The sequence below is a fragment of the Leishmania major genome, chromosome 26, assembly GCF_000002725.2.
Source record: "Leishmania major strain Friedlin complete genome, chromosome 26".
NCBI classification, from domain to species: domain Eukaryota; phylum Euglenozoa; class Kinetoplastea; order Trypanosomatida; family Trypanosomatidae; genus Leishmania; species Leishmania major.
Genome location: NC_007267.2, coordinates 643 through 25,924, shown reverse-complemented (window position 1 = coordinate 25,924; position 25,282 = coordinate 643). Strand labels below are relative to the sequence as shown.

General features: G+C 58.7%; 12 protein-coding genes across 12 annotated transcripts; all 12 read left to right on the top strand.

Annotated features, from left to right (window-relative positions):
- Window positions 1-137: 137 nt before the first annotated feature.
- LMJF_26_0100 (conserved hypothetical protein) lies at window positions 138-371 on the top strand (the record flags this gene model as incomplete). The annotated part of the gene is made up of 1 exon (XM_001683965.1): window positions 138-371. The coding sequence occupies one exon, from the start codon at window positions 138-140 to the stop codon at window positions 369-371; it is 234 nt and encodes a 77-aa protein (XP_001684017.1).
- A 3,020-nt stretch (window positions 372-3,391) lies between these two features.
- Window positions 3,392-4,060, top strand: LMJF_26_0075 (conserved hypothetical protein; the record flags this gene model as incomplete). Its single annotated transcript, XM_001683964.1, has 1 exon — window positions 3,392-4,060. One exon carries the CDS (start codon window positions 3,392-3,394, stop codon window positions 4,058-4,060), a length of 669 nt encoding a protein of 222 aa, XP_001684016.1.
- A 770-nt stretch (window positions 4,061-4,830) lies between these two features.
- On the top strand, window positions 4,831-5,901 carry LMJF_26_0070 (conserved hypothetical protein; the record flags this gene model as incomplete). Its single annotated transcript, XM_001683963.1, has 1 exon — window positions 4,831-5,901. One exon carries the CDS (start codon window positions 4,831-4,833, stop codon window positions 5,899-5,901), a length of 1,071 nt encoding a protein of 356 aa, XP_001684015.1.
- Window positions 5,902-6,398: 497 nt separating this feature from the next.
- Window positions 6,399-6,632, top strand: LMJF_26_0060 (conserved hypothetical protein; the record flags this gene model as incomplete). Its single annotated transcript, XM_001683962.1, has 1 exon — window positions 6,399-6,632. One exon carries the CDS (start codon window positions 6,399-6,401, stop codon window positions 6,630-6,632), a length of 234 nt encoding a protein of 77 aa, XP_001684014.1.
- Window positions 6,633-7,301: 669 nt separating this feature from the next.
- Window positions 7,302-8,111, top strand: LMJF_26_0058 (hypothetical protein; the record flags this gene model as incomplete). Its single annotated transcript, XM_003721756.1, has 1 exon — window positions 7,302-8,111. One exon carries the CDS (start codon window positions 7,302-7,304, stop codon window positions 8,109-8,111), a length of 810 nt encoding a protein of 269 aa, XP_003721804.1.
- A 389-nt stretch (window positions 8,112-8,500) lies between these two features.
- On the top strand, window positions 8,501-9,409 carry LMJF_26_0055 (conserved hypothetical protein; the record flags this gene model as incomplete). Its single annotated transcript, XM_001683961.1, has 1 exon — window positions 8,501-9,409. One exon carries the CDS (start codon window positions 8,501-8,503, stop codon window positions 9,407-9,409), a length of 909 nt encoding a protein of 302 aa, XP_001684013.1.
- A 3,660-nt stretch (window positions 9,410-13,069) lies between these two features.
- On the top strand, window positions 13,070-13,873 carry LMJF_26_0050 (conserved hypothetical protein; the record flags this gene model as incomplete). Its single annotated transcript, XM_001683960.1, has 1 exon — window positions 13,070-13,873. The coding sequence occupies one exon, from the start codon at window positions 13,070-13,072 to the stop codon at window positions 13,871-13,873; it is 804 nt and encodes a 267-aa protein (XP_001684012.1).
- Window positions 13,874-14,656: 783 nt separating this feature from the next.
- Window positions 14,657-15,547, top strand: LMJF_26_0040 (putative protein kinase; the record flags this gene model as incomplete). Its single annotated transcript, XM_001683959.1, has 1 exon — window positions 14,657-15,547. One exon carries the CDS (start codon window positions 14,657-14,659, stop codon window positions 15,545-15,547), a length of 891 nt encoding a protein of 296 aa, XP_001684011.1.
- A 1,083-nt stretch (window positions 15,548-16,630) lies between these two features.
- GCVP (putative glycine dehydrogenase) lies at window positions 16,631-19,549 on the top strand (the record flags this gene model as incomplete). The annotated part of the gene is made up of 1 exon (XM_001683958.1): window positions 16,631-19,549. One exon carries the CDS (start codon window positions 16,631-16,633, stop codon window positions 19,547-19,549), a length of 2,919 nt encoding a protein of 972 aa, XP_001684010.1.
- Window positions 19,550-20,824: 1,275 nt separating this feature from the next.
- LMJF_26_0020 (methylmalonyl-coa epimerase-like protein) lies at window positions 20,825-21,250 on the top strand (the record flags this gene model as incomplete). Its single annotated transcript, XM_001683957.1, has 1 exon — window positions 20,825-21,250. One exon carries the CDS (start codon window positions 20,825-20,827, stop codon window positions 21,248-21,250), a length of 426 nt encoding a protein of 141 aa, XP_001684009.1.
- Window positions 21,251-22,456: 1,206 nt separating this feature from the next.
- Window positions 22,457-23,545, top strand: LMJF_26_0010 (brix domain containing-like protein; the record flags this gene model as incomplete). Its single annotated transcript, XM_001683956.1, has 1 exon — window positions 22,457-23,545. The coding sequence occupies one exon, from the start codon at window positions 22,457-22,459 to the stop codon at window positions 23,543-23,545; it is 1,089 nt and encodes a 362-aa protein (XP_001684008.1).
- Window positions 23,546-23,982: 437 nt separating this feature from the next.
- Window positions 23,983-24,258, top strand: LMJF_26_0005 (putative Lsm7p protein; the record flags this gene model as incomplete). The annotated part of the gene is made up of 1 exon (XM_001683955.1): window positions 23,983-24,258. One exon carries the CDS (start codon window positions 23,983-23,985, stop codon window positions 24,256-24,258), a length of 276 nt encoding a protein of 91 aa, XP_001684007.1.
- Between the last annotated feature and the right edge of the window lie 1,024 nt (window positions 24,259-25,282).

Below are 25,282 nucleotides of genomic sequence, written 5' to 3'. Positions count from 1 at the left end.
CTCTGGCCCCATTACCTATGTAGAAAAACAAAATCGACATCACTGCTAGAGTTCAAAGCCAGCCCTGCTGCGTAGTGCCTGTGACCCCCCACGCCGCACACTTTTCCGCAAACCCTCTCCCCCGTTAGCGCACCGCAATGCCTGGCCGCCACGGCAAGCAGCGCGTGAAGCGCAAGAAGTCCAAGCGTCAGCCCGTGACGGACATGGAGCGGACGCTGAAGGACAGCATTCATGGCCGGAAGCGAAAGGAGCGAAGCATCCTCAAGAACCTGATCCCACCCAAGGTGGTGCCCAAGGTGAACAAGCTTGCTCTGTCGAGCGCGCTGCCGATGTTCCAGCCCCGAACCGGAAAGAAGCCGAGGAGCGCGTGACGGTGCTGCTGGTGCGTTGCCCTGGCTTTCTCTCTCTGTCGACCGCCGTCAGGGCTGAGGCTGTTCCCTCCCCCTCATTTTTGCTTGTTTTGTGTGCTGTTGATTGTGGCGATCCGAGTACGCACAAGGCGCGGCACACACGCCTCCGTCTCCGTGTGTCTGCGCACGGGCGGTACGTGGCGCGTGAGGCGGCGCTCTTTTTTTGCTGTGGGCCCGCATGGCAGGTGTACCCCCCCCCCGCTTCTCACCGCTGAGAAGCGGCGAGAGGAAAGTGGCGCGGGGAGCGGCGCACGCGTGCGTATTGCGTGAAGTGGCCCAGCACCCGCGATCTATGAAGCCGTCGAACCTTTTCAGGGCGGCGGTTCGGCAGTGGGAATGACAGTTGTACTGGGGGCCTCTTATTCTAAAGGTGTGTAAGGTCGTGTCTCTCCGCTCAGTGTGGCTGGGCGATATTGTTCGGGCTTCTGCAGCGATGCGGCCAGTAAATAAGTACAGTTGCTCACAGCGTCTTTATGTGAGGCCATGTTGCTCCCTCTTGTGGATTCTTACGAATCGACTTTTTGTGACTTGTCTTTGGTTCGCCTGTAGTGTGTAGACATTGGTTGTCGCTGCACCAGCGCAGTTCCCTTCTGTTCTGTGCCGTCTTCTGCTCTTCTGCGGTCACCAGACGAATGACAGTTTACGATGCGAAGCGCCTCTCTGCGTCACTTCATCTTCCTCTCTCTACCTGATCCCCCCCCCTCCACAATACTTGTCTGCTAGGTTTGAGGTGTTTTGTGCCAGTGCATGTGCATGCACTCTGCTATTTCTGTTGGTCAGACGCGCAGACCTGCTGCTGATTAGGGTCCCCATACGATTTCTCGTTGCTTTCTGCGTTGTCTCTCTCTCTCTCTCTCTGCTTATCGCTGTGTGGCAGGGCGCTTGTTGCGTTTTTGTTCTTTGGCCTTCCCCTCCCCCCGGCCGCCGCGTTTATCTGTCGCTGGGTGCAGGCAAAGGCTGGACTGTAGGGAAGAGAAAGACGGCACGCTACAGACGCGCACACACGCGCAGCAGAGAGGTAAGTGATGTACAAACTCGCGACGGCAGAAACAAAGCGGTAGCCGATGGATGGTGTGTGCGTATGTGCGTCTCCAAGGACATCGTACTGTATAACTGACTTTATTCCTATAGACGCCTCCTTCCCCTCTCCCCCCTCCTTGCGGAGGAGTCTATCATGAGAGCGCGCTAAAGGGCGCCCGTCACAGGAGAGAGAGAGAGTAGCGCCCACTACACGACGTAGGCGCTACTCTTAAGCCATGGGCTTCCAGAGCTCTCTTTTTTTCTCGTTTGGTTACGTGCACCGAGGCGTTCATGTTTGCGTGTATGTGTGTGTCGTTGATTTCGCTCCCCTTGGACGGCGTGAGTGCGCCGCCTATGAACGTGGTGGTGGGACACAACACACTTCTACCCCGTAGTGAGTTGACAGCTGCGGCACAGACAGATGCCCGTTATGAAGTGCGGCTGAAGGAAAAAAACGAACGGCGCAAAGGCGTCAACACTGTGACACGGAGGTCGTGCAATCTCTTCGTTGGCAGGGGGCTGACTCTGCGCGTGCAGCGGGGTCGAGTGTGCGGCAGTGCCCATGTGTACCTTTTTCCGCGCCTTTTTGTTGTGCGTACCAGCGACCACGTTCTACGTGCGCTGCTCCTTCGCCCTCCCCCGTGTGCGTGTCTCCATTGCCCTCTTCCCCTACGACTCCTCCACTCTCTCACCTCTCGGCCATCCCTCTTCCGTGCTCCTTGTGCCCTTCCCTGCTCGCTGCACGGGGCAGCGTTGGCTTCCCCTCTCCACCCTTCTGCTGCACCATTACCTCCCCCTTTCGCGCCTGCTGTGTTTTCTCCGTTTTTTTTTTTGCGCGCGTGTCGGCGGCATTGCTGCAGTGCCATGCCCCTAAAGGCAGCCTTGTAGAGGTTGGTCCGCACCACTGTGTGCGGAACCCTCTGCACGCGCTGTCGAAGGTGCTGGTGGACGCGGCGCAGTTCGCCGCCTCTGTGTCCGCGCCGCCGATGAGAATCCCGTGGCTGTACGACGTGAGCAGCACCACAGAGAGTGCTGCGCTGTTTAAACGGTGTGCTGCGCGTCCTCGCGGACTGCTATCGTGCGATGTGCGCACAGAGGCCGACGCACCCGCTGGTGGTCGAGGCGCGCGACTGCGTCTTCGGTGCGCTGCTTGCGTTGCTGCTTGACCTTTCCGTCTGTGCCGATGCAGCACGACGACATCAGCGAGAACGCCTTAATCAAGGAGGGCGAGGACAAGCTGCCCGCGGTGCGCAAGAACATGGACATTCTCTCCTACAAGCGCTACATCAAGTCACGCATGTAAGCACCGCTCGCCCCCTCTCTCTCCTCATCCGCGCTGGTGTGGGGAACCCCCACCTGCAGCTTATTTGTGTACGTGTGGCCGTGTGCGTCTGTCTGTTGCGGTTTCTCTCTTTTTGTCGCGTTGTGCGGCGCTCGCCTACCCCCCACCCCCTCCCATTGCCCTTGCGACACGCCACTGTGTCTCCATCAATGTGCGAATGCCATCCGACCCGGGGGCGTGGGCGCCATTGTGCACTTTCCTGCGAGTGCCTGTGCGCGCCATCTGCCTTGTTGTTCCTCTTACACGCCTCTCTGATCTTCCTTGTTCCTCTTTCGGTGCGCGCACAGGCGACTGTGCTGCGAGACAGCGACGCGACGCCGCTACGATGCCGTCCCGCCTGCGCCACACTCCTCCTCGATGGAGGCGCGCTGCCTGCACTCATCCGGGCGCACTGCCTCCCCTCCTCTCCTCTTTTCGTGCTGCCGCACACCGTCTTTTATTTGCCTGGGCGACAGGTCAGGGACAAGTAAGCAAGCGACAAACACACATAGGCATACGCATACACACCACACACACACACACACCACACACACACACACACACACACACAAACCCACGCTGAGCAGTGCGCGCGCCGGGCATGCCGTCGTACGCGGAGATCACCGGCTCCATCGTGGCGATGGCGCTTACCACGGACCAGACGCTCTTCATATTGTACCACTCCAACAGCTACGCGGCGAACCCGGTGATGCTGCGCAGCTCGAAGCCGATGGTGATGCGTGACGTGTTCCTGACGCGGAGCAGCGCCTTCTACCCGAACCCGCTGTCATGCCTGTACGTGACCAACGGCACGGACTGCATCGTCAACTGCGTCATGGCGTGGGCGGTGGCAAAGCCGCTGACCGAAGTGCTGGGGTGGCGGCACGCGATGGCCGTGTACGTTGGCGCCGGGCTGTTCTCCAGCTTTGCCTACGTGTTTGCTGCGCAGGTGAGCCGTACGAAGACAAACTCGCAGTTCGACTGCAACGCCACGAGCAACGGTGCCTACGCCGGCTACGCAACGCTGTCGCTGATGATGCGAGGGTGCTACATCCCTTACCTGAAGCGCGTGCCCGTCATGTGGGCCGGCGTGCCATACCTGCTCAAGTGCACCTACGACGAGTACGTTTCGCCGAGGCTGGTCGAGCGGCGGCGGGCGGGCGACATCGAGTTGCGCAACTGGGGTTTTGTCGGTGGTGTCTTCTTCACGCTCATCTACAGCTCGCTTTTTTTCCGCACTCGCAATGACTTTAGCCTGGCGAGAAAGTTCTTCCAGAACCTGCCGCCACGCGCCGCGATGGAGAAGTAGCGACTCGGCAGCTGCGTGCGTGTGTGCGGCCGCCGTCCTGGAGCGATTCGGACGTGGTGTTTGGTGTTTGCTTTGTCTTCTTTCTCTTGGCTGCCCCCCTCTGTCCCTCCCGTGCTCAGCCCCTTCCCCCCTCCCAACACAGTGGTGGTCTTATGTGTGTGTGTGTGTGTCGGGGGTGGGGGGCGTGAGAGATGGGGCGAAAGCAGAGGGCTGCCTGGTTGTATGCGCTGGTGTTGCGCGCTTCACAGAAACAACGCCCGCGGCGCAGCTGGCTGTTGTCCGTGCTTTGCGCACCGTGGACACAAAGTACTGGCCCGCTCCGATGGTGTGCAGGCGCGCGCACACAAAGGAGAGCGAAGGCGCCAGCACCGCCGCTGTTCTCCCTCCTTAGTCCTTCACCCCATCTCCCTCCTCAACTGCCCCTTCGCTCTGCATGGCCGTCACCCCCCCCTCCCTCCCCACGCGCACTTTACACCGTGACGCGCCTGCGCACTTGTCGAAGGATGCATACCGGCCTTCGCCCCAGCGTTTGCCGTGGGTCCTCACACCTCCTCGAGGCTCAAAGCGTTTCACCGCATCCACCGCAGCCGTCTCCGTTTCCCTCGGTACGCCTCCCCCTGCTTTCCTGCACCTGCGCCCTGGTACATCTTTTGTTTTATACCTCCCTGCGTGAGTGTGTCTGCGTGCGTGGCCTCCTATCGACTGGCGCGGAGCTCATCCTACGAGCTCCGTTACCCCTCCCCCCTTCCCCTTCGTGTGTCCGCTGCAGGATGGGGAAGAAAGGCTCACTGCAGCAGTTCCATGCCATGCCGCCGCGGCTGTCGCACCCGGACGCGCTGGCAGTAGTTGACCTCGCCGTCAACGGAGTGGTGGTGCGGCTGCACCTCGCGTCGCGGTGCTTGCCGTGCGCGTACACGGTTGCGTTGCCGGTGGAGGCGGTGCGCGCCGACGCGCGGCGCTACAACGGCTTCACGGAGCTGCACTTCTGCGTGGATGTGCCGCAGCGCAGCGCGCGCTGTCGAGGCCTGTTCCTGGCGCTGCGCCTCCCATGGGGTACTGTGCACTATCTTGGCCCGCTGACGCACAACGCCCCCGTGACATCGGCGCGCTTCGTGCGCGAGGTACCGTCGTTGGTGACGCTGCTGGTGGACGTGGACTGGTGTGCGCCCGTGGAGGTGGGCGCGCCGCTGCCGTGCGAGATGCTACTGAAGGAGCACGTGCGGACGGTCATCGAGAACGACGAGTTCTGCGGCTCCATCGCTGCGGCGCACGTGCAGAACCTCGTGCGCGACCTGCCCTTCTACGACGCGGCGATGCAGCGGTTCCGCAACTGGTCCGAGTACGTCATCTTCTTCGCGGAGTGCTACCGCTGCTGGAGGATTGTGCAGTATGAGCCGGAGGAGCACGCGGCACTGGGGCTAAGCAGCCGCACGCCGGCGGGGGAGCAGCGCATGGTTGCCAACTGTTACGCGGACGACTACGCCCGAGCGGACGTGCACCGCGACCGCGTGAAGCGGCGGGCGCTGCAGGAGTTCCGTGACTGCCTGGCGGCGCGGGGTGCGGAGCTGAGCTGGCCGCCGCGGAAGGACCGCAAGGCGGAGCCGTTCTTCAACCTCTCGCGCAAGGTACTGCTGAAGCTGGGCTGCGAGAGGAGCTTCCGCACGCTGAACAGCGCCAACTACCTGCACGTGCTGGAGGGGCTGCGAACGTCACACAGTGTCCTGTTCTCCGAACTGCACCCCGTGCAGGTGGACGCGGCTGTGTCGACGGACACGTCGCTGGGCCTGCTGCTGCGGCGAGTACCCGCAGCCAAGCAGCCCCCCTCCCCGCTGCAGGGGTGACGCTGCGTTCCCTTGTCACAGTGTTAGCACCGCTAGGCTGTGCTGTGCGTCTTTTTTTTTCACCCCATCCCTTCTCGCTTTGGCGCCCATCTGCGGCTCTGTCACGCGAGCCAAAGGCATCTAACGACGGTGAGGCTGTGCAGCTCAGTAGCGCAGCGGTGTAGCGGCACTCTCCCCTCTCTTCATTTTCGGAGTGCACAATTCTGTGTGCCGAGTGTCGGTGCAGGCGCCATGGCCTCCCCTTCGCTCATGTCTTGTATACCCCCCAAAATATAGCCGGTTGACCTTTCAGACCGCCCTCGTCCCCCTGCTTCATATCCCGTCTCCCACCCGCTTGCTTTCTGCGCCGCCCCCCACCACCTCTGGCCCCATTACCTATGTAGAAAAACAAAATCGACATCACTGCTAGAGTTCAAAGCCAGCCCTGCTGCGTAGTGCCTGTGACCCCCCACGCCGCACACTTTTCCGCAAACCCTCTCCCCCGTTAGCGCACCGCAATGCCTGGCCGCCACGGCAAGCAGCGCGTGAAGCGCAAGAAGTCCAAGCGTCAGCCCGTGACGGACATGGAGCGGACGCTGAAGGACAGCATTCATGGCCGGAAGCGAAAGGAGCGAAGCATCCTCAAGAACCTGATCCCACCCAAGGTGGTGCCCAAGGTGAACAAGCTTGCTCTGTCGAGCGCGCTGCCGATGTTCCAGCCCCGAACCGGAAAGAAGCCGAGGAGCGCGTGACGGTGCTGCTGGTGCGTTGCCCTGGCTTTCTCTCTCTGTCGACCGCCGTCAGGGCTGAGGCTGTTCCCTCCCCCTCATTTTTGCTTGTTTTGTGTGCTGTTGATTGTGGCGATCCGAGTACGCACAAGGCGCGGCACACACGCCTCCGTCTCCGTGTGTCTGCGCACGGGCGGTACGTGGCGCGTGAGGCGGCGCTCTTTTTTTGCTGTGGGCCCGCATGGCAGGTGTACCCCCCCCCCCGCTTCTCACCGCTGAGAAGCGGCGAGAGGAAAGTGGCGCGGGGAGCGGCGCACGCGTGCGTATTGCGTGAAGTGGCCCAGCACCCGCGATCTATGAAGCCGTCGAACCTTGTCAATGAGGGGCTCGAATACGTGCGTTGTCTTTATGCGACCCTTGGAAGGGTTTGGGGTCATTTTATCCATGCTCCTTCCATTTGCCGTTTCTTCTTTGTATTACCCTTTTCACGTACTTTTTTAGGTATTTCGGTGGACACTACTTGTAGCGGTGTAGTGTGTCGTGTGCACGGTGAAGCTCTTGTAAAGCGATTTCATAGACGTTCAGGCTTACAGGTACGCCACATTTCGGCTTGTGCTGCGAGTATGCTTTGTGCTGGTCAACACTGATTCCCCCCTTCGCCGTGTAGTTGGTGGCGTGTAATCGAGCGTGGACATGGATTTTGCAGAGCGTGCCTGTGTCATCGATGTGGGTCGGTCGATGATATCTGTTTGCGTCTCTTCCGCGGGCGAGGTGCAGAGGTGGCATGTAGCGGTTTCCCGCGATGCGGCGGTGACGCTGACGGCTGCTGACCTGCTTGTACCGGGCGGAAGACACTCCGTTGCCTTGGATCGTCTTCTCGACATGGCTGTAACGACTATGCGACTCGCCACGATGACGCAGGTGGTTGTTCTGTCGCGAAGTTGGGTGCATCCGCTTTTTTACACGTACGTGATGCGCTGGCTCTGCGCGGGGGTTCCCTCTACCACTTGTGTGTCACAGGTGCCGCAGGCACTTTTTGCTGTTCAATGCGCCGGTGTCAAGAGCGCCCTTGTCGTGCAATGTGATAATGGAGTACTTTTTGCCACCCCCGTGCTGGATGGTGTCATTTCTTCCGAGCTGGAGTCCGTATGGGGCGACCTTGGCACCTCTGCCACAGTCGGTGCTCCGCTGGTGGAGGACTGCTTCAGAGAAGTTAGAGACCGTCTTATAGAATTTATGCAGCGGAATGACCAGCAGGCAGACTGTAAAGGTCATTCTGAGGCAACGTGCTCAGGCACACCGCAGTCCACGTTGCTCACGTGTGCGGAAGATCTGTTTTTAGCAGTGGAGCAGCACATTGCCGCGTGCCGAAAGCGGGAGCTTCGAGCCTGTATCGAAACCGTGGTCTTGTGCGGCGATGACGTCATAGCTCCGGCAACCCGTCAGCTTATCGCCCTGGTGCTTTCTGCGTCGCTTCCTGACAGCTTGTTGATGTGGGTATAATGGCCTGTTTCGCGCCTCTAGTGCTTCCGCTTCAGCTCCACACTCGAAGACAATGAGGGGTTCTCCATCGATTCCGCACGGAAACTGCAGCGGTGCATCGGTAATGAGTCCGCCGGATAATTCCACCGCGGCGTCGGCGCTTTTCACCCATTCAACGCGCCAACTGTGCTCCCGCTTGCCGGGCTTCAGTTTCCGATGACAGCATGTGCGCCGATGCCTTTTACCGCCACCCTTTTCTCGGTTTTGTGATCTGTCCCGTCAATGGCGCTGCAACAGCAGCGCCACAGCCTTGATGGTGCGTTGCGCCGTTAAACTCTTTGCACCTTGGCCTTCTGCATACGGCCTTCCTGGAAAGTGGTTGAATATACTCACCCGAAGAGCGAACGCTGATGATAGAGAACGGCGAGGATGAGTGGAGTGGCGTGCGGGCACAAAATGCGACGCCGTCATCTCGAGAACTGTTGGAGCGGATACAATACAATCGGGAGCTCTCACGCGCCAGCTCGTTAGCGCGGCGCCGTGTTGGCGCCCTCACTCCATCAGATGCAGAGGTACAAGCGGTGTACGCCGCACGCGAAGCCGCGGCAGCGCACCAGCTCGAAGAGATATTGCACGGAGACCGGCATCGCCGCAGAGTAGTGTCCATGCGGTACTATGACGCCTTGATGGCCGCTACAACGGACGATGTGTTTCAGGAATCGCAGCCACTGAGTGATGTGGAGGCTCGTCGCGTTGTTCTTGGACCACTTAGGAAACTGGTGGCTGTCTTAGCCACGAGGCAGCGTTTCGCTGGTCTGCTGCGCTGTGCGAGCGGTGTCGGCGACGCACTCCACACCGATCGAGTTTCCGCACAGCTCGCAGCGCACTCAGCGCTTCCTCCCCCCTCACCGTTGCCTAACATCAGCACGCTGCTGCGAGGAATTGCACTGCCCGACATGGGTGCTTCACGGCGGTTCGCCGGCTCCGGCCACGGCGATCCGGCGTTTGATTTCGTCGAAGCCCCGCGATCCCGGCCGTGGCATGAGCCGTTTGCCTTTCGACTCAAACACTTCACCCCGGTGCCGATGCCGTCATTTGTCTTGGATGTCGCGGCGCAGGCGGAAAGGGAGGTTCGACGAAGCGATGGCGAAAGCCCGTCGGCACAGGAAGGAGATGATGTACCCACCTTGCTGGCCGTACAGCCGTCTGGGGCGCTCACGAACGTCTCGCTTCTCGCGCCCTGTACAACGAGTGGGCGGCCTGCCAAAGCAGCCGCGCACGGTCGGAGTCCTGCTGGTGCTGCCCCTGCCACCGGATAGAGAAGGATACGCCCAGGCGACGAGTTTCCCTCGCGCTCTTGCCGGCGCGTGATGTAGCCTACAATTCTGTCATTGCGCTTCAACTCGTTCTCTGTCTCTTTTGTGCTGGTTCGTAGTTGTATGCGTGTGAGTGTGTGCTCATGTCGGCACTGACATCCTTGTAACATCACATCCACAGGCGAGTGCGCTCTGTGCCCGGGCGCGCTCAGTCGGCACCCTCTTTCCGACCCGTTCCCACACTATCAGCCGCCTTGAATGGGTGTGCTCCGTCACGGCGCACAGCCGCCGCGAATGAGTTCCTGCACCTGGGCACTGCCTAGGCCCACTTCTTTATGGCGGGGCGGATCCCTAGTGCCGTAAGCGCGCGTATCTTTCGCGCTCCCACGACTGCACATCATTGCACCCTCCCTCCTTTTGCTTGATCGATGGCCTCGCTCTCCCCATGTCGGTACTCGGCAATATCCTCCCTACCGACGCGCGGCACACAAATATGCATGCTTCAGGACACGAAGCGTTTGAAACTCTACGTGCAGATGTCGCTGGACGTGTCCCTCGGGCCATGGGTGGCGGACAACTGCACCTCTCAATGCCAGTCGTGCGGTGCCTCCTTCCACCTCTTTCGCCGCCGCCACCACTGCCGCTGCTGCGGCGGCATCTTCTGCTCCTCCTGTACGAGTCAAGTCTGCACCATCCCCACATATCCGTCGCTGATTCCGCAGCGAGTATGTCGAGAGTGCCATGTCATGCTTTCTACTCGTGAGTCTGGTCGATGTCAGATGCGAGATCGTGCCCTGCTGCGCCCACAGCACAACCAACCAGTTTTGACAACCGCCGGACCGGGTGCCCCACCTGTTGCGGCGCGAGGTCAGCAGGATGAAGGTGCCGGCCCCACAGAGCCGTCGACAGACGACATGAACAAGCCGACTTCCCCACTCGAGACGCCTGGCATCTCCGACGCCAACAACAGCGGCGTTCGCAATGACCCTGCCACCAGTGGGGACAAGGAAGACGAGGAGGCCGTCTCCACAGCAGTGGCTGGGGCGCTGTCGTGATGAAGTGAGTAGTCCCACATCAGAGTTCCCGTCTCGCCGATGGCGAAGGACAGCATTCTGCAGAGCAGTTACTTGTGACGGTGGCGGGTGTTGCTGTTCCCATCCCCGAGGTGCTACACCGTTAGCGTGTTGGCCCTCTTCCCTGAGGAGACGATGTGTCATTTGGTGGGCCACCTTGCGGAGCGGTGGTTTGAACTGGCCGACTTTGCGGTCAAAAAGACGATCGAGTGTTTCTAAGGGAACACCGAAATTGGCCACATTGCTACTTGGAGATGAAGCTGGTTCCGGCAGGTCTGCTCGCCGCGCAGCTGGTGAATCCTTTCAGGTGTACGGCGTTCCGCTTGCTCTCTTGTAACGCATTTTGGAACGTATGGCAACACCGCCTCCTCCGTCTTATTGTCTCACCGCTTCTTAAGCCACAAGATTGTGTTTGCATTACCTTAGGCGGGCCGAAGCGCTCAAGGGCGCTGGCGCCGCGCACTCGGGCTGCATTTTTGCAGCCGCATTGAAACTGCCTCCCTCTTCTGGTGCTGGGTGACGGGGATGGAAAAGGGGCAGTCGCGTTTTAGATTGGCCGCCAAGTGCGGGTGCAACACGCAACTTTCACTCCGCCTGGCCCGCTCTCCTCTTTCTTTCCACTGCTTTTCTTTTTGCGCTTGTTTAGGTTTCACTACTGCTGCATCTTTTACGTTGGTGTCACCACGTTTTTGTTCCGTTACGCCAGGCGCCCTCCTAGCTATGTTGTGCTTTTGCTTCCTGCTGCGCGCGCATGCGTGAGTGCGCATATGTGCGCACCTTAGCGCTCCTGCTTCCCAGACGCCGCTGCCGTTGCGTGTCACGTGTTCTCTTGTTGGTTGTGGTTATCTTCTTCATCTCCACTCCCTTTTTATCCCGGACTACGTGTGCGTGTATGCAAGCTTCTTCTGCGCCCGGTCTACCGAGCACTACACAGGGGCGAGATGTGGTACTGGAACGCACTGATGGGCTGCCTTCTGTGCTCTCTGCATGCATGTGCGTGTGCGAGTGCGCATGCAGTGGACACGCTCATAGAGTTAGAGAGGCACGTATCGAAACGTTCGGCGTTCACTTTCTCGTTGGCTCTCTGTCTCCTGTGAGGGTTGTGGGAGACCACGGATGCGAGCGCACGATGCGTGGGTGCTAAATCAGCCGTTTTGTTATGCTTTGTTTCGTTTTGTGATTTGTCCATTGTGCTTTGGGTGAGGTACAACTGGCGAGTTCTCAAGTCCATGCTCTTAGAAGATGCCTGTTGGTCTTCGCTACAAGCGACGAATCGTGCACAGCTCCATGGTGACCCTCGCGACTGTTGGAGCAGCGCCACGAGAATTGCACACGCCATATGATCGTCTCCTTCTCTGTGACGCGCATTTTTTCCTACCACCGCTTTCTGCTTTTCCTTCTTCTTTAGAGCGCTCTTGTATCATCTCTCTCTCTCTCTCTCTCTCGGTCTGCCTTCAACGGGAGTTTCTGCCTCGCCTGTCTACCTTTCTCCCTCCCTATCTCACCCTCCTCTCTGCTGATCGCTGCCACAGGAGTAGACGTGTTTTCGATTGTATTATTTCTCCATGTCTTTCCTCTTTTGTGTTGTTCACGCAGCGTGCATCTACCCCACTGCTCCTCTCTTTCACTTCCTTTGTGTGTGCGCTTTTTCGGGTTCGTCTCGTTGTGCCACATACACACACACACATACATATACACACATACATACACATACATATACACAGACATACACATACACATACACACATACACACAGACACACAGACATACACACATACACATACACACAGACACACATACATACATATGCCCGTCCTTCGTTCGGTGGGTTTCTCTTTTCTGTGCTCTTCTTGGAGGGTTATGTTAGCGTTTATTCCTTCGTCTCTTCGCCCACCCTCTCTTCTCCCAGGTGCACATCGCTGCGGTGTCATCGAATTTGTCTGTTCTCGTCTCAGGTCCTTCGACATGTTTCCTGCACTCCATATGTTCTCTCTACTGTGTTGTACTTGCCGCGTCTTGCATCTTCTTCTGGTTGCCCCGTTCATGTGTGCGTTTTCTCGGTGTCTGCGTTGTGCCGTGCTAGGATACGTTATTCTTGGCTCTCTTTGTTCTTTCTCGGCTTTGTGCGGTTGTGTCTGTTCTCTCTGAAGCTGGGCGCCCCGTAACTGATCTGCATGTGTGCCCGTAGGAGAATCTGAGCTGCTGCTTTCTACGATTCACCTTTCCATAGCAGGTCGCGGCTAATCTGGGTTTCGTTCACGGCAACAGGTACCAGTGCTAGCAAGACAGCGTTCACGTGTGTCCTCTTCGGCGCCCGCATCTCCGTTTTTCATCACGGCGACGCGGACGTGCCTGCGGAAATATGGCGGGCTTTGGTCGTTTCCCACGATTGACATGGGCCGTCTATCCAAAGGAAGTGAAGGCAACGGTTCCACTGCCTGGCCAGCGCGCTGGGCTGCCGCTCTCTCCCTCTTGTGTCGCTCCTACTATGGGCTGTCTGCTCCCTCCTTCCTTATCCTTATTTTTGCTCTGCTCCGTGCGCGCGGGTTTGTTCCTATACGGTGATGGAGATCTCGAAAGTTTGCCCACAATGGACGTTTCCCAGTTTCTGAAATCTTTTAAGAAGAACGTGGCGGCAAAGTCCAAACGTAGCTCTTCGGTGCGGCAGTCAGACGAGGCCGCGAACTCAGGTGCAGAGGAAGATGTGACTGAAATCTTTCACTCGGCCAGCGACAGCGAGGCGGATGGCGAGGCTGAGGACGGAGAGGTGATCCTTGGCGGCCGAGCAGACAAGATGGCCGGCAAGCGGTACACCAGAAACATGGACCACAGCAAACGGAACCGAGAATTTGCTGCCTTGAAGGTGGTTGAGACTAACAGTGTTCCTGCTGTCGAGGCGGGCCGGTTTCAGCGCCAGCGCGCCGCGTTGGCGAGGCAGGCAACGGATGCGCGCAAGCCGCCACGCACGGAAATGATTGCGTCCGTGCGGGCCGAGCTGTTGCGGCAGCGCGAGAAGCTCCGCGGCTCGAATGCGCTGGATTCGGCAAATCAGCTGGATGCATCGGTGCAGAAGATGGAGACCACGATGATCGAGGTAGAAGACCTTCTCCAGGCCAGCGCGCCAACAGCCGCCACATCGGCCTCGGTGCTGGATTTCTTGCCAGCAGCACCTCTACCTGCTCCACGTCAGGCGACTCTCACGACCGCGTCGCGTGCAGCATCGATAGCAGTCGCACTGAGCGAACCGCAGCCGCCGTCAAGCTCGGTCACGAATGGCAGGGCTGGTACCCCCACGGTGAATGATCCCGCACTGGAAGAGCCCCCGAAGCTGCCAAAGAAGCGGACAAAGTTTGAGCTAGCAATGGCGATGGCTCACGACGAGGTGGCCTCCTGATGGGATGATTATGGACACAGAGGAAGTACTCGTATCATCGAACAAAGGCAGGACAGGTCAACGGAGAAAGGCAGCGGTTTCTCTCCACCCAGCCGGCGCCGTCCTTCGCGAGCTACTTTACTGACGACAGCGTCCTGAGTACGTGCTCCGGGTCAAGTCGTGACGAAACGGCCAACACACAAGCGCAAGAGAAAACAAAGGGAGACATGAATGGAGAGCGGCCGACGCTGCGAGAAGGCTCTCGCGTCTTAGGGCCGGTCACGTCTTCTTTTCTTCGTTTTCATCTTGTCTAATGTTTCTCGTACTGGCCTGCGCGCGGAGAGGGGATGCCGTTCTATATCTGTTTTCATTCTCGCGCTTACCCGCATGCATAGTGAGGGAACACAGCGGGCGTGCAAGATGCAGCGGACTTGTCGTCCTGACCTCGTCCTTCTTGCCCCCTCTCACAGCATCCTGGAAGCGAAACATGCATGCTTCAGGGCTGTAACTCTCTCTATCTTGACCCGCCGCCACGCTCTCGACAATTGGAGTGCTACACCGTCTCCACCCCTATTATCCACCGCTTCACAGCTTGCTGCTCTCCAACACGGAGCGCTGCCCGGCTTTCGCAGTACAGCCTGCTCAAGCCGCCAGTGGGGTGGTGCATTTTTGCGTCTCGTGTTATCGGAAGCGCGCACACAAACGGAGTCCGTGAACGCTTCCGTGATTTCCTCCACCGTCGCCTCCCCTCGTCCCTCGTTCGTGCCGCACCATTTTTTTTTTTTGCTGTCTGTGCCGGACATCATGGACAAGTACGCGTTGGGGCCGGTTATCGGGGAGGGACAGTTTGGGAGTGTGCGCATGGCGACAGTCAAGGCGACGGGGCAGACGGTTGCCGTGAAACTGCTACATGTGCCTCGGCTTACGGAAGGCATTCCGCATCCGGTGGCGCGGGAGCTTCTCATTGCCTCTCGTGTCGACTCGCCGTTTCTGGTGAAGACCATCGAGATTACACCGTGCGGGTCCCACATGGCTGTGGTGATGGAGCGCTGTATGGAGGACCTGGCGTGTGTCTTGCGCAAGTGTAGTCCGGCTCACCCACTTCCGCTGCTGTTGACGCAGTCGTATCTGCGCATGCTTCTCACCGCGCTGCACGCATTGCACTCGAGCGGTATTCTGCACCGTGATGTGAAACCGTCGAACTGCTTTGTTTCTGTGGATGGGTGCCTGAAGCTCGGCGACTTTGGCCTCAGCCGCCCACTAGGCTCAGACATGTCACACGAGGTTGTGTCGCGCTGGTACCGCGCGCCGGAGCTGCTCTTTGGCCAGCGACGCTACGGGGGCGAGGTGGACATGTGGGCGGCTGGGTGCGTCTTCGCCGAACTCCTGCGTGGTCACGGCCGCCCTTTCTTTACAGGCGATGGGGATATCAGCCAGATTGCGAAGATATTCGACGTCTTCGGCACCCCCACGGGCGCAACATGTAGTTTCTACCGTCAGCTGCCTGACTGGGAGAAGGTTTATTTCGAAGAGAAGAAGGGAACTGGCCTGCGTGTGCTGCTGCCCTTTGTGCCCCCTGAGGCGCTTGACTTGCTGACAAAAATGCTAGCCCTGGACCCGGCATCTCGCTGCAGCGCCGCAGAGGCGCTCACCCATTCATTTTTCGCTCTCTCAGATACCTTGCTGCGTGCATGAAACGCTGACAGACAAATCAGTGCGCCGGTGTGCCACTGAAGCAAGTAGAGAGAACTCGACCGCGACTACTCTGCAGCCCGTCGCTCCTCCCCTGGCGCCGCTAAAAGAAACAGAAAGACGACGCCTGTGTGTCCCCGACGGTCACTGACGCTGTAGGATCCCCTCTTGGCCTTCTCAGAGCCTCATTGGTGTGTCTGGCATCTGTCATTGTGATGCGCAGGCATGTCGCGTATGTGCTGCGTCTGACCAAAGGCGGGGAGGCAGGGATGTCTGACCTCTTGTGCTTACGCACCCCACCGGCCGTCCAAAGTGTACGGAGCTTGCCTCTCCGCGATGCCCTGCCCGGCGTGTATAGGATTCAGGAAGACGCTCTTGTGAACTCATTTGTTCGGTGCTGATGATGGTGACGCACTGAAGGCGCAGGGTGGAACTCGGGAAGGGTGCACAGGGCGTGAGAAGGCCCTGATCTGACGCAGGGGGAGCTTCCTTCTTGACCTTATGTGGCTTGTCCCTCGACTGGCCACTGTTACACGGAGGACAGGCGCCACCGTCCTGCGCCCTCGGGCAGGACGGCGGAGGCGACCCTGCTTGGATGAAAGCATCCAGTCTATACAAGTGCCCGCCTCACGCCAACCGCGTAGCACGTACCGGGAGACGGCATGTGAAAGGACAAGAGGAAGCCGTACGCTGCGTTTCCCAGATTTCGCGGCTAACTGCGTGTGCGAGAGGGCTAAGCGTTAGCGGTAGTGCCACACAAGTGGGCGAGCCATGGGGTTGTAGGCGCATACTTGTGAACGTTTTCGCGGCACAGTGGGCACGCCGAAGAAAGCGGGGAGATCGACGCCTTGCTCTGACTATTTCCTCCGCTCTCCTCTCTTTCCCTTTTCCCATGCTTTTCTCTCCATGCGCCGTGCTGTCGCCCGTCGAGCAAACACCCTATGCCCATACCCATCTCCACAGAGGTGAAACCCACAGGGCCACACGACCCGAAAAAAAGGTGAATAGTTTCCGTCTTTTGCTTTTGTGTCAGCGTTGCCTTCGGGGTTCACACCCCCTCCTTTTCTCTCCCCCGCATGCGCTCGCATGCTCCGCCGTCTCCTTCGCGTTCACGGCGTTCCGGCGCCGGCGGGCCTGGCGCGCTACACCTCTACCGACGCGTACTTGAACCGCCACATCGGCCCCACACGTAAGGAGACCGCCGAGATGCTGAAGACGGTCGGCAAGGAGAGTCTCGCGGACCTCATGACCACCGTGCTGCCGAGCGACATCCTTCGCACCCCGCTGAACAACTTCAAGTGTTTGAGTGAGACCGCGGCTCTGTCCTACCTGAAGAGCCTTGGCGCCCAAAACAAAGTTCTGAAGAGCATGATAGGCCAGGGCTACTACGAGTGCATCGTCCCCAGCGCGATCATGCGGAACGTGCTGGAGAACCCAATGTGGTACACCCCGTACACTCCGTTCCAGTCAGAAATCGCACAGGGCCGGCTTGAGTCGCTCCTCAATTTTCAGACAATGGTGACGGACCTCACCAAGATGGACATCTCCAACGCGTCGCTGCTCGATCAGGCGACGGCTGCGGGGGAGTGTTTGTACCTGGCCCTGAACCAGCACCGCCACAAGCGCAGGAAGTTTTTTGTGTCGAGGGACGTCTTTCTGTCATCGATTGAGATGATCCGCACGCGGGCGCACCCCTTGGGAGCACAGGTGATCGTCGGTGATGTGCAGTCCCTCGACCTTGACGACGCCGAGCTGAGTGGCATTTTCGTGCAGACCCCCGACGCCAAGGGCGAGTTGCACGACTTCACCACCATCTTTGCACGTGCCAAGGCGAATGGCGTCGTCTGCTGTGCTGGCGTGGACCTGATGGCGAGCTGCCTCGTCAAGCCGGCCGGCGAGATGGGCGCGGACGTTGTGGTGGGCTGCGCGCAGCGCTTTGGCACCCCGCTGGGCTACGGCGGACCACACGCCGCGTTTATGGCCACCACGGACAACTTGAAACGCCTGTCCCCGGGTCGCATAGTTGGCATCAGCAAGGACAACGCCGGCGATCCGGCGATTCGCGTGGCGCTGCAGACGCGTGAGCAACACATAAAGCGCGAGCGGGCTACCTCGAACATCTGCACGGCGCAGGCGTTGCTCGCGAACATGAACGCCTTCTACGCGATCTATCACGGCCCGGAGGGGCTGAAGCAGCTCGCGAGGGAGATTCACCAGAAGGCGAAGCTGTTCGCCGTCGGCATGGAGTCGCTGGGGTTTTCCCCGGTGAACACTACCTACTTTGACACGCTCTCCTTCTCAATGGAGGCTGCCCCCATGACGGCGGCGGACTACGCCCAGCGGTGCGTCGAGAGGGGCATCAACCTTTTTGTGGATGGCTCGACGAACCAGGTGTCCGTCTCCCTGGACGAAGCCACGACGGAGCAGCACATCGCCGCACTGCTGCAGGCTGCGGGCATGCCAACGCCGAAGATCGAGGCACTGACGCGCGTTGCCGACACCATCTGCGTCATCCCTGAAGCGCTTCTGCGGAAGTCCAAGTTCCTGCAAAGCACCGTCTTCAACAGCCACAAGAGCGAAACGGAGCTCATGCGTTACGCTCAGCATCTGCAGCGCAAGGACTATGGGCTGACGCACGGCATGATCCCGCTTGGGTCGTGCACCATGAAGCTGAACTCCGCCGCTGCGATGCGGGCGCTGAGCTGGCCGGAGTACACCGCACTGCACCCCTATGCTCCGGAGGATCAGGCGCGCGGCTACCACACGTTGCTGGCGGACCTGAAGCAGAAGCTGTGCGACATCACAGGTATGGCTGCCTGCTCGATACAGCCGAACAGCGGTGCCCAGGGCGAGTACGCCGGCCTGCGGATCATTCGTGCCTACCACGAATCGCGCGGCGAGGCTCACCGCGATGTCTGCTTCATTCCGATAAGCGCGCACGGCACCAACCCGGCGTCGGCGGTGCTGGCGGGGCTGAAAGTGGTTACAGTGAAATGCCTCGACGACGGGAGTGTGGACATGGTGGACCTGGAGACCAAGTGCGTGAAGCACGCCAGGGACCTGGCCTGCCTGATGATTACCTACCCTAGCACCTATGGCTTGTATGACCAGAACATTCGAAAGATCACGTCTATGGTGCACGAGCACGGCGGTCAGTGCTACATCGACGGCGCCAACCTGAACGCCCTAGTCGGGTACACCGGGCCTGGCTTCATCGGCGGTGATGTGTGCCACATCAACATGCACAAGACCTTCTCCATCCCACACGGCGGCGGCGGGCCGGGTTTAGGACCGATCACGGTGCGGCCGCACCTTGCCCCGTTCCTTCCGAACAGCACCTATGGCCCGGCCGTAGGTGGGTCGCAGGCATTTGGGCAGGTATCCCAGGCGGGCAACGGCTCTGCCTCGATTGCCACCATCTCGTACGCCTTCATGATGATGCTGGGGTCCCACGGGCTCAAGACGTGCACCGAGTACGCGGTACTGAATGCCAACTACCTGAAAAAACGGCTTGAGGAGCACTACACCATCTGCTTCCTCGACCACAGCCAGTTCTGCGCCCACGAGTTTATTCTGGATATTCGCCCGTTTAAGAAAACAGCTCACATCGACGCGGAGGATGTGGCGAAGCGACTCATAGACTATGGCTTCCACGCGCCGACGCTGGCGTTCCCCGTGGAGGGCACGCTCATGATTGAGCCGACGGAGAGCGAGTCGAAGCGGGAGCTGGATCGCCTCGCGGATGCCCTCATCTCCATCCGGCGCGAGATCGCGGCGGTGGAGCGTGGCGATCAGCCAAAAGACAATAACGTCCTCACTAACGCGCCACACACGGCCAAGTGCGTGACCGCGGACGAGTGGAACCGTCCGTACTCGCGGCAGCTCGCGGCCTACCCAACACGGCACCAGTACCGCGAAAAGTTCTGGCCAAGTGTTGGCCGGGTCGACAACACCTACGGAGATCGCAACTTGATGTGCTCGTGTGCCCCATTGGAGTTCTACTAGAGACAGCACCGCGTCCTTTTCTGTGCTTTTGGCGGACAAGGATGCTCACCACCAGTACTGCCACCCATTCAGGGCTTCCTTGACGCTCCTTTTTCGCCATCGCTGTGGAGTGTCTGAAGGTTTGGCAAGGGATATATGCGTGTGCGCGTCGGTGTGAGTGTGTAACGGCGGATCGATATGTGCCTGTCAGTGACAGCCATGTGCTCCATTTCCTCTTTTCCCGTTTGGAGAACAGCTTCTCCCCCCGTCATGTGGCTTCGTGTTCATTCCGTTGTTTCTTTTCTTCAAGCCCCCTTCATCCCCCCGCCCTCCTACCACTCACCACCTCCCCGACCCTTGTCATGCACGTGCACCTCTAGTTAGCGTTTCTTGGTACTTGCCTATAATCTCACTCTTTTTCCCCTTTCGGGCTCCTGGTGCTTGCCGCGTTAAGTGTGGTCGCTTCGCGTTGTCTCTCCGTCTTTTTCTCGCCATCGCCTACACTTCTTTTCTTCCTTCCCGCTGCATGTGTGTGCGTGTTCGTGGGCTGTCTCTCCCGATTTGCGCCTCTCCACACATGGCCGCACGAATCGGACCATCGACTGGCTTTGAAAGCCCTACATTTGCCCCAAAAGGACGACGATTTTCTAGCTATTCCTGTTGTCTTGTTCTCTTTTTCTCTCTGCGCACACAACGTCTTTGGTACCGGTGTGCTTATATCTGTGCATAGATTCGAGCGCAATCGTGACGCGTCGTGTTTGTCAGCGTCTGGGACAAGCTTTTGCTTCATTATCGATTTGTTTTCTCCATTTTTCTTTTCCTTTTTTGAAAGCAAGTGAACACGTAGGCCTTCTTACGGGTAGTGCACAGGCAACCAAATGATTCAAGCGCCTTGTGTTGGATCTCAACGCATTGGTCCCATCATCAGCCAAAACGCTTTCTTCTCTTTTTCAATGGCCTGTTTCTCGAGTGACATCTCTCTCTCCCCCTCTCCGGTCCCTCGCTCCCCTGCGCCCTTGCACCTTGTTGTTGCTGCGCCACCCCCATTCACATCTACCCCCCCCCCCCCCGCCCCTCCTCCTTTTGCGCCTCCCTACTCGGCGCGGTTGACCAGTTGGTATTCGCTTCACGTTTTCTTGTTATTAAAAGCGCATCTTCCTCTCTCGCTACGACGACCAACTCATCAACTATTGATTGCTCGCTTCTGTTTGCGCATTTTCTATAGTTCCTCTTTCTTTCTTTCCCTCAGCCTCTCGCGCTTATCACATGTTCCGCCGGTGCACCGCGTTTTGTGCCATGCCTGCGGATCTCTGGCGCCTTAACCACGTTGCCATCGCTGTTCCCGCCAGTCGTAGCCTCGTAGAGGCTGGTGAAATGTACACGCGCATCTTTCACGCCAAGGTCAGCGAACCGGTGAAACAGGAGGAGCACGGGGTCATCACAGTCTTCGTCGAACTGGCGAACACGAAGATTGAGCTGCTTCACCCTCTCGGCGACAAGAGTCCCATTGCGGCCTTCTTGGAGCGCAACAAGGACGGAGGTGTGCACCACATCTGCCTTGAGGTCCCAGATCTCGCTGCGGCAATGCAGACATGCAAGGAGGCAAACATTCGCTGCCTTGGCACGGTGCCGAAAATCGGTGCTCACGGCAACCCCGTGATCTTCCTCCACCCAAAGGACTGCGGCGGCGTCCTCACCGAGCTCGAAGAGGTGAAGTCATGAGACGCTTTTGTGTCTCGAGTTGCGCGGCCCTTGCTGAAAAAAAGCGTTTTTGTTTTATTGTTTCTGCTGTCTTTCACTCGTTCCCGGTCATTTGTTTCTGTCTGTTTTGCTTTTCTCCGCTCTCCCCCCCCTTTCCGTAGTACCACGCTTGTAGGATGGTTTGTGCATGCCTGTGATCGAATGCCGCCTCCGTGAAAACGAGTAAATGCTCTACTCCTCTGCTGGTGTTACGGAACGCAGACGAACCGCGTTCCTTCTCGACTGTATGCGCTGATACATTTCCCTCCTTGCCTCACCTGCCTGATGCAGCCCTTTTCTCCTTTCCATGCTGCTTCTCGAGTCTTTGCAATTCTCGAGGACCACGTCTGTTACGGTGCCATTCGAATCTCTAAAATCTTCACCACTACGCTTGGTGATTTATATGCCTGCTCTTTGTAGGCTAGCTTCTGCGCTTGCCCCTTCCTGACTCTGCGCGGTGAGTGACGATCTGTGGCGGAGGAAAAACACTTACGTGAAGGCCACTCATCCCTTTCCCTTGTCCACCGCTTTCACGCACGCGAGCGCCTGGTGACGACATCGAGAGCAGCAGCGGTGTCTTTGTGTTGCCGTTGTTTGCTCTCTGTTCTTTTTTCGTGTCCCCATCTTTTTTGTTTGTTTGTGTGCGTATGTCTCGGTATAAGGTTGTCCGCGGTAGCGCAGAGGCAGCCAACCATCGGATGAAGCCATGTGACGTCCTCTTCTCTCTTTCCCCTAGGGACATGTACAGCGGGTGACACAGGTGCGCGGCGCGTTGTCAAAACCCATCACTGAAGCGCTTGCCTCATTTCTTTCGCCTTCCGAGTGATTTCGGACTAGGGAACCGGCGTGTGGTGGCCCTCCCGACTGTCGTGCTGCGTCCCTGCTTCCAAAGCGGTGCTGGTCCTTCACGTGTTGCGATGATTCGTCGTTCGTCCCGTCCTCCTCGATCTGTTGTGGAACTCCGCCTCTGCCTCTCTTTGTCGCGGTAACGATGTTCTTTGATAACACTCGTCTGATCTCTGCCTCCTTCGCGGAACCGCGGGCGACGGCATTCTCCATTGTCCCACCCTTCTTCTCGGCCTTTGCCACCATCTCCAACACCACTGCATGTACAGATAACCGTACTCACTCGCACCACAAGTCCCCTTCAAGTTCGCTGTGGCTCTGCAAAGGACGAGAAAACAAATCATGTCAAGTGTTGGCGGCTTTAAGCGGCGCACAGCCAAGAACGCCACGACGCGGCGCGCCGTGAAGCGCTACGAGCCAAAAGTCGTGGAGAACCCGAAGCGCGTGCTCTTCTTGAAGGGCGTATCCTCGAACGACGTTGTGACGGACGCGATGGTGGATCTCATGGCGATCGCGAAGCCGTACTGTAAAAAGCTTGCGAAAAAAAATGCCTTCTTTCCGTTCGATGGACGCCAGCACCTGGAGTTTCTCGGCTTCAAGAATGACTGCTCGCTCTTCTGTTTTGGCTCCAGCAACAAGAAGCGACCGAACAACCTCACGATTGGGCGCCAGTTCGACTTCCACATTCTGGACATGGTGGAGCTGGGCATTGTAGCGGCGGACCGCCTCGACATGTCGCAGACGGTCGGCCTTGACGCCGGCTCCATGGGCGGGAAGCCCTTCTTTGTCTTCGACGGCAGCGAGTTCGTGTCGGACCCGACGTTCATGCGACTAAAGAATCTCCTGGTGGACTACTTCCGCGGCGGCAACGACGTTGAGATTAATCTCGACGGTTGCGATCGCGTCCTGTTTTTTTCGTTGCGTTCGAAGAACGGCGAGGACGCGTGTGTGGCGCCCTCGGCCGACTGCTACACCAACAAGCCACCTAGTGAAAAGGGCAATGCGGTCCTCTGTATGCGGCACTACGCCGTCAAGAAACCGTCAGCGGCCACGGGCGTTCCGAAAAGCATCAAGAACATTCAGCTCTACGATGTCGGCCCCAACTTCGACTTTGAAATCCGCCGCATCTCCTTTGCGACGCCGCAGGAGTTCAAGGTGGCCTGCCGCATACCCCGGCAGACGCTTGCCACGCTGCGGTCGACCACCGACAACGTGCAGTCCGACGGCTTGAACAACCTTCGCGGTCAGCTGCATGTGGGCAAACAAGACGTCCAGGAGCTTAACCTGCGGCGCTTCAAGGCCTACCGCCGCGGCATCTCGAGCGCTGCGGGCGACAGTGGCGAGGCCGCCGACGACGCGAGCAAGCCGCGTCGTCGCAGGGCTCGTGGGGAGACGGATGCAGGGGAGTCTCGCCCCGAGACGGACATTTGAGCTGGGGGCGCTTCGCGGGGTGCGCGCCCAGTGAGTGCGTTGGTAGTTAACGGGATCGTTTCGTCTAACACGTAAGCCCCTAGAGCGTAATGCAGGGCGCCCTCTCCAGAACAAAATTCCGCTCCGATGTTTCCGAGAACGTGCTGGCCTCTTTTCTCGACGCCCGAGGTATCTGTTATATAGAGTCTGTATGGCAGCTACTCCCCCGCCCCGTGTGGCCGTCTCCAGGATGACCCACCGCCTTGCTCTGCTGTAGGCTGCTGGCGCGTACGGGGTGTCTACGGTGTTTTTTCGGCCCTGCTCTCCTCTCTCGAACCTCTACCATTTACTTTCTCTGTGTTCTTCTACCCCGAGCTTACCACGCATGCATCCCGCAATCGGCATCCACACAACGAGTTCGCTTCCCGCGAAAACGCAGCAGCAGGCGAGCAGGCGTGATGTCCGCAGAGGCGGCACACATTCTGAAAAAAAAGGAGGGCATTCTGTCCTTGGAAAAGTACCTTGATCGTAAAATAGTGGTATCACAGAAAGGCCACGAAGTGCACGGGGTACTCAAAGGGTTTGACAACAACGTGAACTTGGTTCTAGCCGACGCAGAGTTGTGGCACCGCGACACACACGTGCGCAAGATTGGCGCCTGTGTCGTGCGCGGTGGCCCCGTCAACCTCATCCTTTCCGGTGACACCACCATGATTCCAAACCCGTTTATTTAGTGAGCGGGAGAGCTTGGGGTGTGGGACGGAAGTGGGCTGCCCGTCGAGGAGCTCTGCACCTTGTTTTCGTGCTCAACCACAGAGACCCACGCTGTGTTGGACACACGAGTGCTACAACGGACGCCTTGCGACGGCACATTTTCTCTCTCATGCCGAGCAGCCACCCTGCGTGGCCGCGGCCTCCCTTCCTATGGTTCGGAAACTGAGTTGGTGCTCAAGTTCGTACCCGTTTCCATCTCGCGCGTGCAGCACGACCCTCGTCTCGACGCGCAGAAGAGATCCGCGAGAAACCACCGGAATGGTAAACGAGTGTCATCGCTGCCGGCCGGAGGTCCAAGTCTCACTTCGAAAAACATAGGTGCTTTAAGTGCAAGGCCGCATGAGTTAACCTGCCCCGTGTCTCCCACCGATGGGCAGAGCACGCTTCTTCTCGGAGCGTTGGCCGACGCAATGGAAAGTAGAGGATCAGCACAACAGTGCACATTCTCTCCAAACACGGCAGCTGATGGTGCACCGCTGACTGACAGCCCCGGTTCCTGAGCGCGCCCCTGTGAGGCATCACACCCACCGTCTCGTCCAAATGGCCATCTTGCCTCTTCCTCTTCCCTCTTCCCGCTCTTCTCTTGTTCAAGAGTCCACTCCCTTGACGTGGCCGCTCCTCTCCTGCTGTGCTCCGCCTCCATGGTTTACTTTTTCTCCGCGGGAAAACCCAAAGCAGGTGTGAAGGGTTGAACTCGTTGTCGGACGCACCCTTGTGCGGTCTGCTCCTTGATTTCCACACTACTCGGGCAAGACACGAAGACCGTTCTCCAAGAGCACAATAGCCTTCATCACTCCAATGATTGCGGCAGCCCGCAGCGGCGTCACCGCGGACCAGGAGTGCGAATGGACCTGGAATAGTGCCGTGGTGCTGCTGCCTCGACTTGCGGTGACACAACACACGTTTCATGCCACGCGCAGGAGGGCACACGCCTGACCCTGTTGACGCTGTACGGCGCCTTCCGCTTCCACAGTGCAAGAGAAA